Below are 19,151 nucleotides of genomic sequence, written 5' to 3' on the forward strand. Positions count from 1 at the left end.
TGGAGGACCGAGTGCAATTATCCTTTATGTAACTATTTCCTTTCATTGAAACAGTACACAAATAACATCATAACATATAAACAAAAAAGACTTTCAAGAATCACTATGAGATGAATTTTGAAATCTAACATACCCAAGAAATTGATTGACACCCAAAGAATGAAAAAGAAACACCAAATCTCAATATCCCTTATTTTTGTTCTTTCAAAAATCCCAATTTCTCAAGATCTACAACATGCTTTCTTTTCTGGGATAACTTGTGCAGGACCAGGTACAAGAATTTTCTTTCCCGTTAAAGAAGCAGGATTACCATTCGCTTGATCATCACCTGCAGCAAGATTCTTCTTGTTCACAATGTTGAAGATCTCTGTCAAAACAGTAAAAAACGCGTCCTCGACATTTCTGCCCTCCATAGCAGATGTCTCTAAGAAGAATAATCCCTCTTTCTGTGCAAATTCTTTAGCATCCTCCGTGGGAACAGCTCGTTGATCTTCAAGATCAGTTTTGTTTCCGATCAGCATAATCACGATGTTCTTGTCAGCATGCGCACGTAACTCTTCAAGCCAGCGTGGCATGTGATCAAAAGTTTGGCGTTTTGTTATGTCGTAAACCAATAGAGCTCCGACAGCTCCCCTGTAGTAAGCGCTTGTGACAGCTCTATATCTGATCATGACAACAAAGCAATGACTGAGTTACATATAAGTTATTAAGACTCAAAAAAAAAAAAAAAAAAAAAAGAGGGGGGGGGGGGGGGGACTGAATTAGCTATGAACTTCGTAGCTAATCCGTTGCTAAATTGCTCGTAGAAACAAATTTTGATAATCCATCACTAACTAGGATTAGGATGGATTTTGCTATTTAGCTACAAAATTTGTTTGTCGCTAATTCCTGTTTTGTAGTAGTGTCCGAACCTTTTATTATATCCAGTTTGATAGCAGTCATAGACAATAGAAACCGTGAGGCAAAACAGATACCTCTCATCGTCTAAACTTTTATATGCATAAGAAAGAGATAATTCCGTGCATACAACAACAACATACCCAGTGTAATCCCACAAGCTAATTCCAAGCATCATACTTATAAATCAAAAGGAATTAATAATAGTAGTTTTATTTTATTTGAAACTAATAGTAGTTGTTTTCTTTTCAAGAAAGATGAATCCTTTTAGAATCAAGAAGTACATACAGGACTGCATTTGCATGCTAAGGCAATTCGATAGCATGAGATCTTTCATCCAAATAAAAATAAGATCTGGTCCAAAAGCAGTCATATTTTGCACATGATTAGTGAGAACCAAAGGCTCAAAACACCATATTAAGGCACTATTCAGTTAGCATGGATGTTTTCTAAAATGTTACTTATGATGCCTCCAAGATAGCACATTTTTTAGCGAAGTAAGTTAATACGTTTAAAGGCATCAAGAGATTAAGTCCCCTCCATCATGGCACTTTATCCAATACTAAGGAACACTAGAAAAACCTTATCTAAAAGGGAATTTTAGTGTGTCTTAGTTAAACCAAGGAACATAGAAGCTGATAAGGAACACCAGAAAAACCCTATCTAAAAGGGAATTTTAGTGCGTCTTAGTTAAACCAAGAACATAGAAGCTGACAAAGAAAATTGGGCATGACCCCCCGCTCCACCGCCACCTCCAACAAGAAAAAAGGATCTGATGGTTTTACCGGTTAAGACTAGTGGTAAGAGCGCAACGGGTGATGCGTGGACTAGGCACACATCATAGGTTTGAACCCAGCTGAAGCCAAAAGCTAGGTATATAAGTGGATAGGGGTAGAGAGGGGGTCCATAGTTATTTGAGTTCAAGTTCGAACCATGTACCACACACATTCGGGGATTTCTAGGTGATCAAAAAAGAATAAACAGGAACTTCTTGGAGCTTGTATTTCAACTTAAGTAATGTAATAGTGATAGTCATCACTAGTTTCTCCTCTAATACATGATTGTTTGAGTGATTTGGAGGAAAATAATCATTAAGAAGGAAAAGAAAAACTACCCACCTAAATGTCTGAAAAAATATACGCGTGTTCATTTACAAATTCACCATTATGGTTCAATTTACAAATTCACCAATATCAAGCTAAACTCAGGTGATTTTAGAAAGACTAAGCATTCGACAACAAAATTGATAGCAAAAGGCAAATCTAACTTCACAGTTTTGCTAAAATATCATTTAGATATAAGACTATGAATTTAATACTAATATGCACCGAGTTGCGAGTCAACGTTTCTTCAAAAACTTTTTTATGTGCGAGTCTTGATTCTTCACTGATTGAGTTTGCCTGATTCACCTCTTTTACTCATCAAGTTAAGTTAAAGTTTTTAATCTATTTTTGCTACTTTATCCAAGATCCCAAGTCAGTGTCGTCAAGTCTTAAATTTCAAGTGAACATCTCTCTCCACATACCAGAATACCGCGCCAAATTGCCAAAATCATAAATTCAAACTTGACGAATACAACAAGTATCTACAGGTTTTACTAGTTGAAATACTAAAAGCTTTTCCTTTTCAGAGAGATCTACTTGGAAAGGAAGTGGAATTATGAAAACTCCAAATTCAAGAATGTACAATTCAAACCCGATGAAATCAATCAAATATAGCAAATGTGAAAATCTAGTCAGCACATCACGGCTATGTTACTCGGACTCTCCAATAATGTTGTCTCACTCATGTCGGATCCTTAAAAAATGCACTACTTTTGGAGGATCCAAGCGCCCGTCAACATTTTTGAAGAGTCTTGAGCAACATAGCTGATCCCAGGTCTGGATAATTTAAAATGAAAACAGTGCTAATTCTCTTTTAAGATTCCAGCAACTTCAACCATAGAAGAAAAGAACAAGAAAAGGCAGATCAAAGTGAAGAAAACAGCACTAAATAAGACAAACACAAAAATTTCTTAAACTTCTCAACTTAAAATTTACCAAAAAAAACAAAATGTACTCCCTCTCTTCCACTTTTATATGACATTAATATTTGCAGATCAAAACAACCTTTTTTCTTTGACACTCATTTTCTCATTCATTTTTAATCATCAAAAGTTGTAAACTTAACAAATACTTATAGCAAAACAAGAAGAACTATAAACAATCAATTTTGCAGCTATATATACAGCTAAAAAAAAGCAAAAATGTACTCCTTCTTCCATTTTTGTATGACATTAATATTTGCAGATCATAACAACTTTTTTCTTTGACACCATTTTTCTCATTCATTTTTAATTGACTTAACAATACTTATAGAAAAACAAGAAGAACTAAAAAAGAATCAATCTTTAGCCCAAAAAAAACTCCATTTACCTTTCTTGGCCAGCAGTATCCCAGATCTGAGCTTTGACAGATTTATGTTGAATAACAAGTGTTCTTGTTTGAAACTCAACACCAATTGTAGCTTTAGAATCAAGACTAAACTCATTTCTTGCAAATCTAGCCAATATTTGTGATTTTCCCACAGCTGAATCACCTATTAAAACCACTTTAAAAACATAGTCTATTTTTTGACTTGCATCACCATAGCCACCTCCACTTGCCATTTTTGTTCTTTCAAATTTAGCACTAAAAGTTGTGTGTAAAAATGGAAGAAGAAAATCAGTAGAAAGTAGAAAGAGAATGAGAGGGAAAAAGAGGAGAGAAAGACAGGGAAACAAATGTTGGCTGTGTGTTAACTAGAATCTTGCTGTCACTTGTAATAATGTGTTAGTGAAATCCTGAATTATTATCATTAAAGTATTGACTAAGTAGGCCTTTGGCCATAGATAAAAAAAAAAAAAAAAAAAAATTATTTTTTTGGGAATTTTGGAGTTGGAGTTGTGTTTGGTCATAATTTTTTAAATTGTATTTTTTGTTGAAATGTTATTTTTTGTTTTCAAACTTTAAGTTGTATTTGAAATTTTTATAGCCAAATGCTGATTTTAGAAAAACTTGAAAAAAAATTCCTAAAAAAAGTGAATAATTCTTATGGACAAACGGGCCCTAAGTTGTTGTATCAGTATTATTCTCGTCATTATCTTATATTTTAGTATTAGTACATTTCTTATTCTTGGTTTTCTATTATTACTTGTTATCGTTTTTACTTTAGTTTTCTTGCTATCATAATGTTATTTCTGCCTTACTTGAGTCGGGTACTCTCTACCTATCAATATAGGGATAAAATCATGTACACTTTACACTTTCCAAACTTTACTTATAAAATTATATTTGATATTTAGTTGTTGTTGTGAAGTATTGTAAGTGATTCGATTCATATTTAGAAACAACTAACATAAATAATGGTCTACCCAGTTGTTTAAATTAAGAATAACTGACACATGTATAATACCACGTTAGGAAAGGCAAACAACAAATTTGGCCGGCTAGGAAATATCGCTTTATTTTATCCCTCCGTTTTAATTTATGTTTTACTAATAGTTTGAACCGACACGAAATATAAGATATAAATAAAGATTTTTTATAATTTTAAATTTTAAATATGTTACAGTATTTATATAATACAAAACTTTTGAAACTAAGGTTTTGAATTTACGTGGTTATAAAAGTTTTTAATGAGGGTAAAATGGAGGTGAAAAGTTATTTATTTCTAAATTTAGAAGTATGTCATTCTTTTTGGAATGAACCGAAAGAAAAATATGTCACATAAATTGAAATGAGTAGAGTATTATACTTCAAAATGGTCATATAAATTCAATAAATTTTGGATAATAATGATCCTATCATCAATTTACGCGCACCTCAATTTTCCATCAAATCCTGATAACGTATATCAGTACTCTATAATAATATAATTCTATTCACCAAAATTTAGGTAAATGGAAAGAAAACATATCAAATTATCATAATACAAGGTCTAATTTTTGCTCTCTTCGTACTGAACCACCATGGGTTTTAGGTAAACGGTTCATTCAAACAATTAAGATAAAACCTTACCGATAGTTGATAATATGAACAACACCGAATAACGATTTTTATTTTAGTTCACATGCAACTTCAAAATAATTCATTTTAACGTAATGTTCTTAAGTTTATAAATGTTGAGATATAAAATAGGAGAAATACATAAGCAGTGCTTTAAAGTTGGCATTAATATTCACTTTGACACTTTATTTCAGGCTTATACTTATTGGACACTCTAACGTCAATTGGAACGCATATATTAAACACCTCACTCAAACATGACAAAAAATAATTTTCACTTAGTATTAAACGCGTGAATTACTATTGTAACCTTATATGATTTGATGTTTTTAAATTCAAAAAGATTTTGAATAAGTTGTGACAATGTCAAATTTTGTGTCCAACTTACTCAATATAGCTGCAGGCACTACATAAAGTTGTACGAAAGTTAATTAGAGAAAGGTGTTAGGTAACTAAGTTATTAAAGTCAATTCATACTATCTTGAACATTAAGCATACAAAATTTATTTACTACACGATTGATACACGCAAATTAAATTTAGTTTATGTAAGTAATATGTTGTACTAGTCATTTTACATTTTCCATTTTCCATTTTCCATTTTCCATTTTCTTACTATCGTTATCAAATTTTCAAGATCTTGTCGGAATGTCGTTTGGTTTGCCAAAATGGGAGTATTAAATATTAATTCCTCTCGTGGGTTGAAAGACAACATGTTAATGTTGCCAAAATTAATCGAGCCTTATGTACTTCTTGAATTATTACTTGATGTAAGTGCGTAGCTGGAGCATGTGCTTTTGTTTTAGTTGCACTGAATTTATTGTTTTTGAAGCATAAAATACATGTAAATTTTATTATAATTACATATTTAGTTTTGAACACATATAGTTTCAAATAACTATAAAAGAATATTTAATTTTGAACTCATCAAACTTGAATATTAATTTGTATTTAAAATATTATGCAAAGATTAAAGTACTACAACAAGCTATTTTCCGAAAGGCCTACTCCTTTTTTGGCCGGGCGAGGGGGTTAGTGGTCCATCCGGTGTATGGTAGTTATTTTAGGACTGACTAATCTGAATTCACGCCCACTCCTTAAGTTCAAAATGCTCAAAAAATGTTTAATTAAAAAAATAAACTAAAGTAAGAAAAATGAGAAAAAGTAACAAGGTGAAGAGGATGACTTCAATTCCAGATAAACTTAATTTTAATTATGAAACCCCCACTGTGTTTCTCATTTGCCTTTTTGACCTTTTTAGTTGCTTTTTTTTGTACATAATTAAATAACTAATTAAATCGTTACCATGGTAAGAAAGAAAAAGCTACGAAAAAAATAAGCAGACTTTTCCATTTTTGATGACCTAATAATAATGAGATCTAACGGCTATACGATATAATTTTGATAATTCAAGAAGTTACTTGAGTTTTAAATATAATAAATAACTAGCTCTAATCAAGTGGATCAAGGAATTATAACCGATATTAAATCAAACGAAGATTGATTTAATAAAAGAATAAGACGAGAGGGCAACCAAGACCAACAAAAGTTGCGGTGGATTGGTTAGATTACAACAACAGCATATATACCCAGTATAATTGGGTAAGATGTACGCAGACCTTACCTCTACCTTTATGGGGTAGAAGCGCATTTCGATAGATCCTTTCAAAAGAAACATAGCGGGATAGTAAGAAAATAAGACAACAAAATATCAAAAATACGAATAAATGGAGCCACACATACTAATACACACATAAGGATAATGATACAACAACAAAATATCACCGGCTCGTGTGGTAGTACTCTCGCCCCTATCTCTAAAGGCTTATGCACTCACTCGCCGTCACTAAGGAGCGTTAGAATGCGAGCGGAGCTTCCCCTCACACCTCCTCTTTCATTTACTAAGCTTACACACATTGTGGGATTAATGATTACCTAGGCGATACCAAAATAATACTACTACGAAAAGGAGAGAGAGGACGGAAAGGCTAACCCCCTACCTCTCTCACACACAACGCGACGAAACTTAACTACCTACTAACCTTCTATCCTAATCCTCAACCTCCAAAACTTCCTATCTAAGGTCATGTCCTTAATCAGCTGAAATTGTGTTATGTCTTGTCTAATCACCTCCCCTAGTTCTTCTTCGGCCTACCTCTACCTCTCCTAATTCATGCGACCGCCAATCTCTCATACCTCCTAACTGGCGCATCTTCACACCTCCTCTTCATATGTCCGAACCATATCAATCTCGCTTTACCTCCTAATGAAAATATTCTAGCGCGAATCCAAATTAATTCAAGGCCTACTACAACTATCAGATACCAAATAGAAAAAGAAAACAATCAAGAAACTTGAAGTACAAGTAATTAAAAGTACAAGTAACTAAATGGAAATGGAAATAAATACTTAAGAATAATAAAGGCGTACTCAAAAGTAATAAATTTAGAAAAAATTAGGTACATTGAAGAAAGCAACATTGTTGTATCAATGGCATTGATAGTGATGAGACTGAACTGAATGTTCAGACTTCAGAGGATAAATTATCTACTTATCTTCATAGTTGGCAGTTTGCAGTTGGCACTTGGCTGGTGCCATCTTAAAGACTTGATTTTTTGTTTTCATTTTTTTTTTCTTTTGCATTAAGCATATGATATTCATAACTTTCTAGTTTGATTAATTCAAATTTGTAATGTCATTAAGAAGATAAAATGTATTTTACCAAAAAGGTTTTCTCATTTACAAAACCTGAGGTTGAGTTTGATGTGGAAATCACCAGTCAAATGTGAATGGAAATTAACCATATTATCGGAAGAATTCTTACGAGATGACCTTTTTAAGGACTGACGTGATTTTTGATATTATTGAAAAAATAATAATTATGCAAATATAAATTACTGTCAATACTTATCCATCCTTTCAATAAATTATGAGGACATAATTAAAAAGTCAAACCCATCGACAGCTCCTGTAGTCATTGACATTTTTCACTTAGCCATCTCAACTAAATTATGTTCCAGTTAGACACACGAGGTAGGCGCCATCGTGTCATTTAGACGCTTTTTACCGACTTGGCACATTGTGTGTGTTACCAATTTTGAGCGCGTGTGGAGTTCTTTTTTGGTGAAAACTGATTTTTTTCTCCTTTCTTCTTCCTCATTCTTTCTCCCTACCATTAACTTTGACAGAGCTCAAAAAAATGAAAGCTCTGATTTAAACAGAACATAATCCCAGAAAACCAAACATTTATCACGGCAAAACAAATAATCTTCAAAAACCCAATACCCAACTAAAATTCTTAAATCAATGGTGGAAAAACTGAAAATAAATGGAGAAATTGCAGGAATAATATGTGCGAGTATTGCAACGTCAAAAGAAAGCATTATAGCAGTTTTATACAAATAATTGCAATTATGTAAACAAGAAGTATTGATCGTTACCGAGACAAAAACTGAAAGAAAGCTTCGGCTTGGACGACTGGCTTCAATGACAAGTCGTCGAAAATAATCTCCGACGAGGTTCCATGTTGGGGCAGTGACAGAAATAAAGGGAGTGGGGGAACAATAATCTACAGCGGTGTCCAACGGCGTTGCTTCAACGGCGAAATGCTGGGGAAACGCCAGAAACATACAAAATTGCCCAAATTGGGCCTTTCCCGGTGAGGACGATGGTGGCGACGTTATCAGATACAAAAAAGGAAAGAAAAGGGATGAGGAAGCAGTGTTGTATATCGTTATTGTCGGCCGTCTGGCGGTCAGCTCTGACGGCGGCGACATTACCGAAGGATTAGAGAGAGAGTGTGTGTTTAGAAAATAGGTTTTTTCATTTATTTTTTTTGTTGAAAATTGTTTTTTCTTTACTTTTTCCTTTTATTTATTTTTAAATTATTATTTTGCACCCATATGTCACATGTCCTCTTTTAATTAATCATTATGCCACGTCCACGCGAGTGTATTGCACGCAAACTATAATTTAAGCTGTTTGTCAAAAAAGTGTCTAATTGAAACAAATTCGATATAGTCTGAGTGTTCAATAGGTACAAGGTGTAGTTGAGGTGTCTAAGTGAAAGATGTTGTCAACCACAAGTGTCTCCCGATGGGTTTGGCCTAATTAAAATTGAAAAAGAATGAGATATGTAGTGTGGAAAACTGGAGATGTACTATTATTTGTGGTTGTATTTGAGTGATTAATATTTCCATTAAACTAATATTATTTATTCCGAATGAATTGGATTGATTTGGTTGAAGAATACCATTACTTGTTTTTGGTAAGCTTGAAAAAGCTTGTGAAAAAAAGAAGAAGTTAATCTATTGTTTTTTTTAAGTTTTGGGTTGTGTCTAACTGTCGGAGATTGTTGGATTGGTATTAGAGCATGTTGGCGAGGTTTGTAAAATCAGTTTATTTTGAAAAATGCTTTTCAAATAAGAAGCAGTTTTTGTTTGCCTAATCAATTTAAAAATTATTTTTGAGCAGCAATTAATATTTAACCAAACTTTTAAAAAGTGTTTCTAAATACAATTTCTCAAAAGTGCTTTTTAAAAAAGTAATCTTGAGGTTTTTTAGCTTTAGAAAAATAGTTATTTATTGAAAAAAGGGCAAAGGTGCAAATATACCCCTAACTTTGCTATTTAAAATAGATATACTCTTCGTTAAAAAAGTGATGTATATATATATATCCTTGCTGTTACAAAATGGTGTAAATATACACTTACCCTTACACGAATAGTTCAAATATACCTTTTTCACTAACAGGATTTAAAAAAATCATTTAACTTATTTTTCAATTAAAAGAAATGCCATGTGGCTTTAAAAAAAAGTCTACCCATTTTTTTTGAGCAGACATATTTTTCTAACGCCACATGGTAATTTTTTTTTCTGATGGGTCTGGTCTGATTCGTTTAAAAAAGAATATCTCCTTGGCTTTAAAAAAAAAAAAAGTCTACTCATTTTTTTAAACAAACTAGACCCGACCCACAGAAAAAAATTATCATGTGACTTTAGAAAAGTATTTCTACTAAATAAAAATGGGTTTAATTTTTTTTTTTTAAGCCACGTGGTATTTTTTAATTAAAAAATAAACTATATAATTTAAAAAAAAAATTCCGTCAGGCAAAATGGTATATTTACATCATTTTGTAACGGCATGACATATTTACACCACTTTTATAATGGAGGATATATCTGCTTTAAATTATAAAGTTGAGAGGTATATTTGCACCCTTTTTCTTAAAAAATAAACACTTTTAGCCTCCTGAAGACTTGACAAACGACTATTAGAATGTTGGCACGAAACTTAGAGTTAATTTAGATCAATTTTGAATTAAGAGCTTAGTCAAAACTCTACACAGTAAATATAACAACTTATCAAAATATTGAATATTTGGGGCCGTTAAGATTTGTGACAAAAGCAAATCCATCGATTTGAAATTCGTCCCGCAATCTGCAAGTTTGCCAGCAATTTGAAAATCCTGACGAATTGGTTAGGATTTTGCTGCCTATGCTAAAGAAATATTTTTGTAAACTTATCGCCAATTTAATTTTATAGATTTTCTAAACGATGTAACAATATGAACTATCGACACACACACACACACAAAAAAAAAAAAAAAAAAAAAAAAATATATATATATATATATATATATATATTTGTGCAAATCTCCTATCATCAAACCCCTCAATGATAAATGGATCTTTCACCAATAGGTTCTGCTCTCAGCCCACTGAGTTATGAGGTTACCGACATTTTTTTGCGCGGATTGGCCTTCTTTTGGAGTGGTTTTTAATTTTTGTCTCTCAAATTGTTGGCTTTAATTTTTTCTTTTCGTTTTTAGGTAAAACCGTATACCGAAAAATTTTAAAAAAAAATTCGCAAGAGTTTAAATTTCTCTATGTAAAAAATAACTTGTGAAGGAATTATCAAAGTGCTTTGGAAAACAGTACTTATGCGCCTTATGAGACTTGGCATAGTATGCCGAGTTCCATAAGTAATTCCTTCACAAGTTTAAGGGTTAATAAAGCCTGCGTTAAAAGTATGCTCTCAGGATAAACGTTAAAATTTTACCAAATTCCTTAAGCAACCTATGCCGCCTTGCGAATTTTTATTTTTATTTTTATTTTTATTTTTATGCGGTCCGGCAAAAGTTCGATTAAAAGTGACCCTCGAATATTCTGTTGCGAAGGGCAAAATTAAAAAATACCCAAAGATACATTTGAGGGACAAAATTAAAGACCACCCCGTAAGGGACATTCCTGCGTATATCCGGTGCACGTTACCTATACATGACCCAACTAATTTTTTTATTTACCTTTTAAGCCGAGGGTTCGAAGTTAAATCATTTTTTTTCGCGTGAATTCCTTTGCAATGCAAAGGGCAAAAATTAAAGACCGGTGAATATAAAGGCGTAATTTTTTATCATTTGATGAAAATTTAAAAATGGGTTTCAAAAAAAGGGCAATCCGCGCAAAATAAAGAAAAATATGGCATTCTATAGCCCAATACGTATCAAGCCAACAAGAAAATTGGGAGCAAAATATTTTGTCCATATATTCGTTAACTTTTGCTACGCGTACTGTATTCTATTTAATTTACTGTTTCTTTCTTTCGGGTGTTTAATAGACATATATTGGGTAAAATTGAAGTATTTATTAGGTACAAACTTCAATTTATTGTCAGCCGCTTAAGCAAAATCTAGATTATTGAGACAGGCGTACGGGTAATTTACAGGGAATTGACTTCAACCGGGCTATCCGGACAGACCCGATTCAGAAATATAAACAATCCTAGCATGATCTAATTGCAAAGTAAGGACAATCTGCAAATTGCCCTAGTTAATTCTTAGTGATGGTCCAGTTCCTACAATCTGCGGATTATAAGACATGGAATATCCCCAAAATATTGACATTTACGTACAATTCCTATATATAATTGGCATGTTTTTGATCCAAGATATCATTTGGCATATCTAGCCTAAAAAATATGTCATTCTATAGCCCAATACGTATCAAGCCGCGATAATTATATACATAAAATTTATAATTATTTATATGTATAATATTAACTTTTCATAAATAATTAAAGATATTTTATACCTTTTAATTATTAATTTAATTTTGGTCTACTTATTTTTGGGTGTTTAAAAGACATATATCAAAAATAAAGTATTTATTAATACAAAGTCAATTTATTGTCAGGGTAAAAAGTTAAAATCTACTATCTCTTTTCATTTGAGACAGGCATGTCTTTCCCTCAATACGCAAGGTAATTTACCGTGAGGAAAAGACTTCAACCCGGGCTAATTTGACAGACCCGAGAGAGAATATTTGAACAATCGCTAGTCATATCTAATTGAAAAAGTAAAAGAAGCCTTAATGTACATAATTATTATTTTACTTGGTTTGGTTATGGTTTTAGACATTTAAAACTTTGGTTTGGTTATGGTTTTAACTAATAACACCCAAAACCGTCCTATTTAACACACCGACAAAGTTGACATGCATGACAGGACACATAAATTTTGTAGGGGTGTAAATGATCATTTTGTAAGTTGGAGCATTCGACTGACAAAGTGGACGAGTTAAGGTGGCTTGATATGCATTCTCAAAGTTGGAGTATTTAGTTGTCAGTATAGACCAAGTTTAAGTGTCTAAATGTATTATGCCAAAGAGAAACCCTAGCATTATTTTGCTATATTATCGTCTGTCTATATAAACCCAACCACAATTTTTTTTAAATCAAATTGCAGGGAAGAACAGAGCAGATGGATATTGATCAGGTAAGCTCTGAGATGATAGGTTTGTTACTTACTTACAATTGATTTTAATTTGTTATTGGTTGGACTTAGATGATATATTTATTAGACATTTTCCCAGGTTATGCTTAAAAACATTAAAAATAACATTTTTCAATGAAAAAAAGTCTGATTCATTGGTTTTTCATTAGTTTGTACTATGATTTTGTGATGAGAAATCACTGAAATGGGTGAGTTTAGGGTGTTACTTACGATTAAGTTTAATTGTTGTTGGTTGGACTTAGATAATTTAAATAACGCTTTGGATAAGAGGTGTATTCCCGTGTTTAAAATTGTTAACAAATGTTTTAGACTTGAAGCATGTTGAGCGCTTCGCCTTGCTTAGCGGGCGCTTCAGTGTAGTCATAAAGGCTCTAAGACATACATTTCCTTGCCAATGAGCGTAATCTTGAAGATGCGATACTAAACGATTGATATTTTACTTTATTGTAATTTTTTTTCAATTTCTTAGTCCATATATTTGCTATTCATGCTTAGAATTATTACATTTTGACTACATGCACATATTTTCTCCATTTGCACCTTTCTTTGTTGAAGCTTTTTGTGCTTTTCGCCTTTGATAACACTGGCCTTCACTAAGTTATTTTGTCAAACAAGACACCACACCTACAGCCAAGGCATGAAACTGGTCTACGTATGTACACTTGATATTTTCTACTTTATTATTTGTTAGTAAACAATAGATTGAAGAATCTAAGAAATTTTCAGGTTTATCTTTTCTAAACTCTTGGTGGAAATAGTCTTATTTCCTAGTACTTCCAAAAAAATTATCTCATCACTTTACATTTCCTATCTAGGCCAAGGAAATTCACTTCGAAGAGGGAATTCTTATGAACATCCTCAGCAGGTTACCCGTGCGGTCTCTTGTTCAATTCAAATGTGTTTCAAAATTTTTGGAAGACATTAATTTCTGATCCTTAATTTTAGAAGAAGCATCTCAGTCATGCCAAGAATGACCCAAATTCCCAAAAACTTCTTGTTAGCCAAGACCCCATTTTTAAACATGAGATATATACCTTCTGTTGTTCTTTATCGTCGGTCCAACTGGTTGAGGATGTACATGTTGAGTAGGTCCCTCAGACATGTGGGGCCCACCAGAGTTGAATAGTAAATACGTGTGGTATTGTTCGCGTATAAAAACGCGATTCTTGTTTCTTGTTCACGCGGTGATACTTGTTCACGCGGTTTACTCGCTCAGTTCCTTGTGATACTCTGTTCACGCGGTGTCTTGTTCACGCGGTTTTCTTGTTCACGCGTTTTCGGCCTTTATAAATAGGTTAGTGCATTTGGAAAGGACACTGAAGAAAATCTCGACAATACATCGAGTGAGAGCAAAGTGAAAGGTATACCATAGGCGTAAGAAAATAGTCTGCCAAGAAAAATAGAGTGTGAGTGATATTGTAGTAAGGTGGGAAAAAATCGAAAAGTGTTTTTCTTTTGTGGGTGTAGTGGTCTTAGGAGTATTTATACTCGTACTACACGGTAAAATTCCTTGCTATAGTGATATCATTTCTCTCTCTTTAGGCATTGGTTTTCCTTATTCGAGAAGGGTTTCCACGTAAAATTTTGGTGTCATTATTCTTTGCATTTTATTCTTGCTAATTTAACCATAAATTAGTGTTCGCGTTTATCACTAATACCGTGAATATTATTTTTGCGGGGCTATCTTATTCCCAAAAGTGGTATCGAGCCAAGTTCCGTCCGAGTATGCTCTGTGGTTGTAGCACGATCGAACTTCCACATCGAAAAGAATAACTTTGGTCTTCGAATAAAATAGTATTTGTATTTGTGATAAACGATGAAGCCAACACTAGTAGAATGGTTACTTTAAATGGCGTAAATTATGCCATTTGGAAGGGTAAAATGGAAGATTTGCTCTATGTCAAGAATTTTCATGAACCCTGTCTTTGCAAATAAAAAGCACGATAATAAATCGGATGAAGAGTGGAATTTGTTGCATCGGCGAGTTTGCGGCTTTATTAGACGATTAGGTTGACGATAATGTGTTGAACCATATTTGCTGGGAGACACGTGGTTTTTATGGGAGCATCTTGAAAGTTTGTATGCTCGGAAAACTGTAACAACAAGATGTTTTTGATAAAGCAAATGTTGGGTTTAAAATACCACGATGGTTCCGCAATGACAAAACATCATACGAATATTTTTTTCGGGGATCATGAACCGATTATCCGCTATGGGCATTAACTTTGATGAAGAAATTCAAGGCTTGTTTCTACTTGGTTCCCTACCAGATTCTTGGGAAATTATTAGAACTTCATTATCAAATCTCTGCTCCGGATGGTGTGATCTCTATGGATCTTGCCGAAGCGATCTTTTAAATGAAGAGATGAGAAGAAAATCTCAAAGCTGTTCCTCTCATCGAGATGTCTTGGTAGCATCGACACTAGGAGGAGAGGCAAGAATCGTGGTTCTCAAAATAGAGCATCATAAGAAGCAAATCCGAAGGTTGACTTAAAGATATTGAGTGCTATCGGCTGCGGGAAAAAAAAGGGCACACAAAGAAGTTACCGGATTTTGAAAAAAGGAGAATATAGATAAGGAGGAAAAGAAGAAGATGGCAATCGTGTTGCCGTATCACTCTGAGAAGATCTTGTTACTATCCTTGATGCGGATCTGATAAATATTGCTTGTGATGAGTCAAGGCTGGGTTGTGGACGATGGCGCCGCATCTCATGTGACATCACGGAAGGAATTTTTCATCCTATCCTATAGAGTGACTTTGGAACTTTGAGTATGGGTAATGAGACTCGTATCTAGGGTGGCTTGGTGTTGGAACAATTTTGTTTAAAAACTAGTATTGAACTAAACTAGTTTTAAACAATGTAAAGATGCACCCGATGTTCGTTTGCACTTGATCTCTTGTTGGTGTTTTGGATGATGAGGGGATATGTCGGTACCAATGGTGGAAAGTGAAGCTTACTAAAGGTTCCATGATTGTGGCTCGTGGCGAAAAACGTCGTGGCCTATACCGGACTACGGCCTCTACTGTGTTGATATAGTGAATACGGTGGGAGAGCAATAGCTCTTCAACATTATGGCATAAGAGGCTTAGCCACGTTAGTGAGAAAGGACTAAATGTTCTAGCCAAAAAGAAATTATTATCAAATTTCGAAAGTGCTAAATTAGAAAAGTGTGAGTTGCTTGGCCGGAAAACAAAAAAGAGTTTCTTTCAAGTCTCATCCTCCTTCAAGAAAGACGAGTTACTTGATTGTGCATTCGTATTTATGTGGTCCAATGAAGACAAGGACTTTGGGTGGTGCGCTACCCGCTACCTTTATTGATGATTGCTTAAGGAAACTTTGGTCTACGTCTTAAAGACTAAAGACCAAGTGTTGGGTGTCTTTAAGTAGTTTCAGGCCTCGGTTGAAAGAGCGGAAAAGAAGCTGAAGTGTATTCGTACGATAACGGTGGTGAATATTGTGGACCGTTTGACGAATACGCAAGCAACGGAGGTATCGGACAATTGAAGACTCCTCCTAAGACTCCTCAGCTTAATGGTTTAGCAGAGAGGATGAACAGGACCTTGATGGAAAGAGTTAGATGTTTGCTTTCTGAAGCAAAGTTGCCGAATTCCTTTTGGGGTGAGGCATTGTTGACCGCCGCACATGTTATTAATCTATCCCTGCGAGTTGCTTTGCAAAGTGATGTTCCAAACGAGAGTTTGGTATGGCAAGGATGTTTCCTATGACCACTTGAAAGTGTTTGGTTGCAAAGCTTTCGTACATGTGCCTAAAGATGAGAGGTCAAAATTAAGCGCGAAGACAAGGCGATTGCATGTCTTCCGTTGGTTATGGCCTTGATGAGTTTGGTTACGGGCTATGATCGATTGATAATAAGCTCATAAGAAGTCATGATGTTATCTTCATGGAGGATCAAACCATTGAAGATATTAACAAAGCGGAGAAGATAAAATCTTCAAGTTACGAAGGCTTAGTTAATCTTGATCAAGTTCCTCAAACAAATGTTGATGAAGTTGGTGGGCTCGATGACTATGGTGATGCCCAATGATGTTCGATCAGATATTGATGATGATAACGATCTTTGCCTCTTGATGAGGTAGATGCTTCTTATGAAGTCGTGGATGAGCGGATATTCCCTTAGAAGGTCTACTAGCGACATGTTCCTTCTTCCCGTTATTCACACAATGAGTATGTATTACTCAGCGATGGGGGAGAACACGAATGTTATGAGGAGGCCATAGAAGATGAGCACGGATCGATGGATCGAAGCCATGCAAGATGAGATGAAATCTCTGCATGAGAACCGTACTTATGAGTTGGTGAAATTGCCTAAGGGCATGAGAGCTTTGAAGAACAAATGGGTGTTCAAAGTTAAAGCCGAAAGAACACGGCTTGAAGCGAGATACAAAGCTAGATTGGTTGTTAAGGGATTTGGTCAAAGGAAATGTATTGACTTTGACGAAATATTTTCTCTTGTCGTGAAAATGTCCTCCATTCGGACGATTCTTGGTTTGATTGCTAGTCTTGATTTGGAGATTGAGCGAGATGGATGTGAAGTAGCACTTTCTTGGTGATTTAGAAGAGGAGATTTATATGGAACAACCGAGGGCTTCAAGGAAAAGGTAAAGAAAATTTTTTGTATGCAAACTTAAGAAGAGTACATATGGATTGAAGCAAGCTCCCGGACGATTGGTACAGAGAGTTTGAGTCGGTATGGGAGCAAGGCCACGAAGACTTCTTCGCATCAACGTGTGTTTGTACAAATATTTTCTCATGATGACTTTATCATCCTTACTGTATATGTGGATGATATGTTGATTGTAGGCAAGAATGCTTCCGGGATTGACTAGTTGAAGAAACGATTGAGTAAGTCTTTTGCAATGAAAGACTTGGGTCATGCTAGCAGATTTTGGGCATGAGAATTACTCGTTCAAGAGATGAAAGAAAGCTTTATTTGTCAAGAAAGGTACATAGAACGTGTACTGAGCGCTTGATATGAAGAATGCTAAGTGGGTTAGTACACCTTTCCCCCGGTCATCCGAATACGGCGAAACGAGATGTGTCCTACAACAACGGAGGAAAAAGAGAGAATGGCCAGATTCCTTATTCCTCTGCCGTCGGAAGTTTGATGTATGCAATGGTATGCACTCGACCAGATATTGCTCATGCAGTCGGTGTTGTTAGCAGATTTCTCGAAAATCCAGGGAAAAAGCATTGGGAAGCAGTGAAGTGGATACTCAGGTATCTAAGAGGAAGCTCAGATGAATGCTTGTGTTTTGGAGGATCAAATATAATTTTGAAAGGCTATACAGATTCTGTTATGGCAGGTGACCTTGATAACAGAAAATCCACTACTGGATATTTGTTTACTTTTTCGGGGGAGCTATATCGTGGCGGTCGAAGTTGCGAAGTGTGTCCTTGTTGTCTACAACGGAAGACGGAGTATATTGTGGCTCTTGAAGCCGGCAAAGAAATGATATGGCTCGAGATTCCTTCAAGAACTTGGATTGCGGTAAATGGAGTATATTGTCTATTGCGACGATCAGTGCAATAGACTGAGCAAGAACTCGATGTACCGTACGAGAACAAAACACATTGATGTCGGATATCCTTTGGATTCGTGATGCTACGGAGACAAAAAGATTCCGATTGAAGAAAATCCACACGAGATGGAAATCGAGTGATATGATGACAAAGGCGGTCTCAAGGCAAAAAGCTTGAAGTTTGTTCCAAGCTGGCGGTATGAGCTCTCGGTGATTCATAAGAACATTCACCCATTATCGTCGGGAGGGGGAGAATTGTTGAGTAGGTCCCTCGGACATGTGGGGCCCACCGAGTTGAATAGTAAATACCCATAAATGCTTCACGCGTATAAAACGCGGTTTCTTGTTTCCTGGCTCACGCGGTTTCTTCCATTCACTTGGTGTCTTGTTCACGCGTGATCTTTTGTTCACGCGGTTATCTTACATTCACGCGTTTTAAGCTTATAAATAGAGTTCTAAGCTTCATTTGGAAAGGACACTGAAGAAAATCTCGACAATACATCGAGTGAGAGCAAAGTAGAGGTATACCATAGGTGTAAGAAAATGTCTGCGTGAAGAAAAATAGAGTGTGAGTGATATTGTAGTAAGGTGGGAAAAATCAAAAGAGTGTTTTCTTTTGTGGGTGTAGTGGTCTTAGGAGTATTTATACTCGTTACTACCTGATGTAAAATTCCTTGCTATAGTGATATCATTTGCACCTCTTGGCCGTGGTTTTTCCCTTTTATTCGAAGGGTTTCCACGTAAAATTTTGGTGTCATTATTCTTTGCATTTTATTCTTGCTAATTTAACCATAAATTAGTGTTCATACGTTTATCACTAATACCGTGAATATTATTTTTGCGGGCTTATCTTATTCCCAACAGTACAAAAACTTGATTTCCCGTTAAACTGCAAACC

General features: G+C 34.8%; 1 protein-coding gene across 1 annotated transcript; it reads right to left on the reverse strand.

The window, feature by feature from the left end:
• Window positions 1–3,691, reverse strand: LOC132059022 (ras-related protein Rab11D-like). Its single transcript, XM_059451480.1, has 2 exons — window positions 3,312–3,691; window positions 1–663 (listed from the first exon to the last, which is right to left on the reverse strand). Exons 1-2 carry the CDS (start codon window positions 3,542–3,544, stop codon window positions 222–224), a joined length of 675 nt encoding a protein of 224 aa, XP_059307463.1. The 5' UTR covers window positions 3,545–3,691; the 3' UTR covers window positions 1–221.
• Between the last annotated feature and the right edge of the window lie 15,460 nt (window positions 3,692–19,151).

This window comes from Lycium ferocissimum, chromosome 6 (genome assembly GCF_029784015.1).
Source record: "Lycium ferocissimum isolate CSIRO_LF1 chromosome 6, AGI_CSIRO_Lferr_CH_V1, whole genome shotgun sequence".
NCBI classification, from domain to species: domain Eukaryota; kingdom Viridiplantae; phylum Streptophyta; class Magnoliopsida; order Solanales; family Solanaceae; genus Lycium; species Lycium ferocissimum.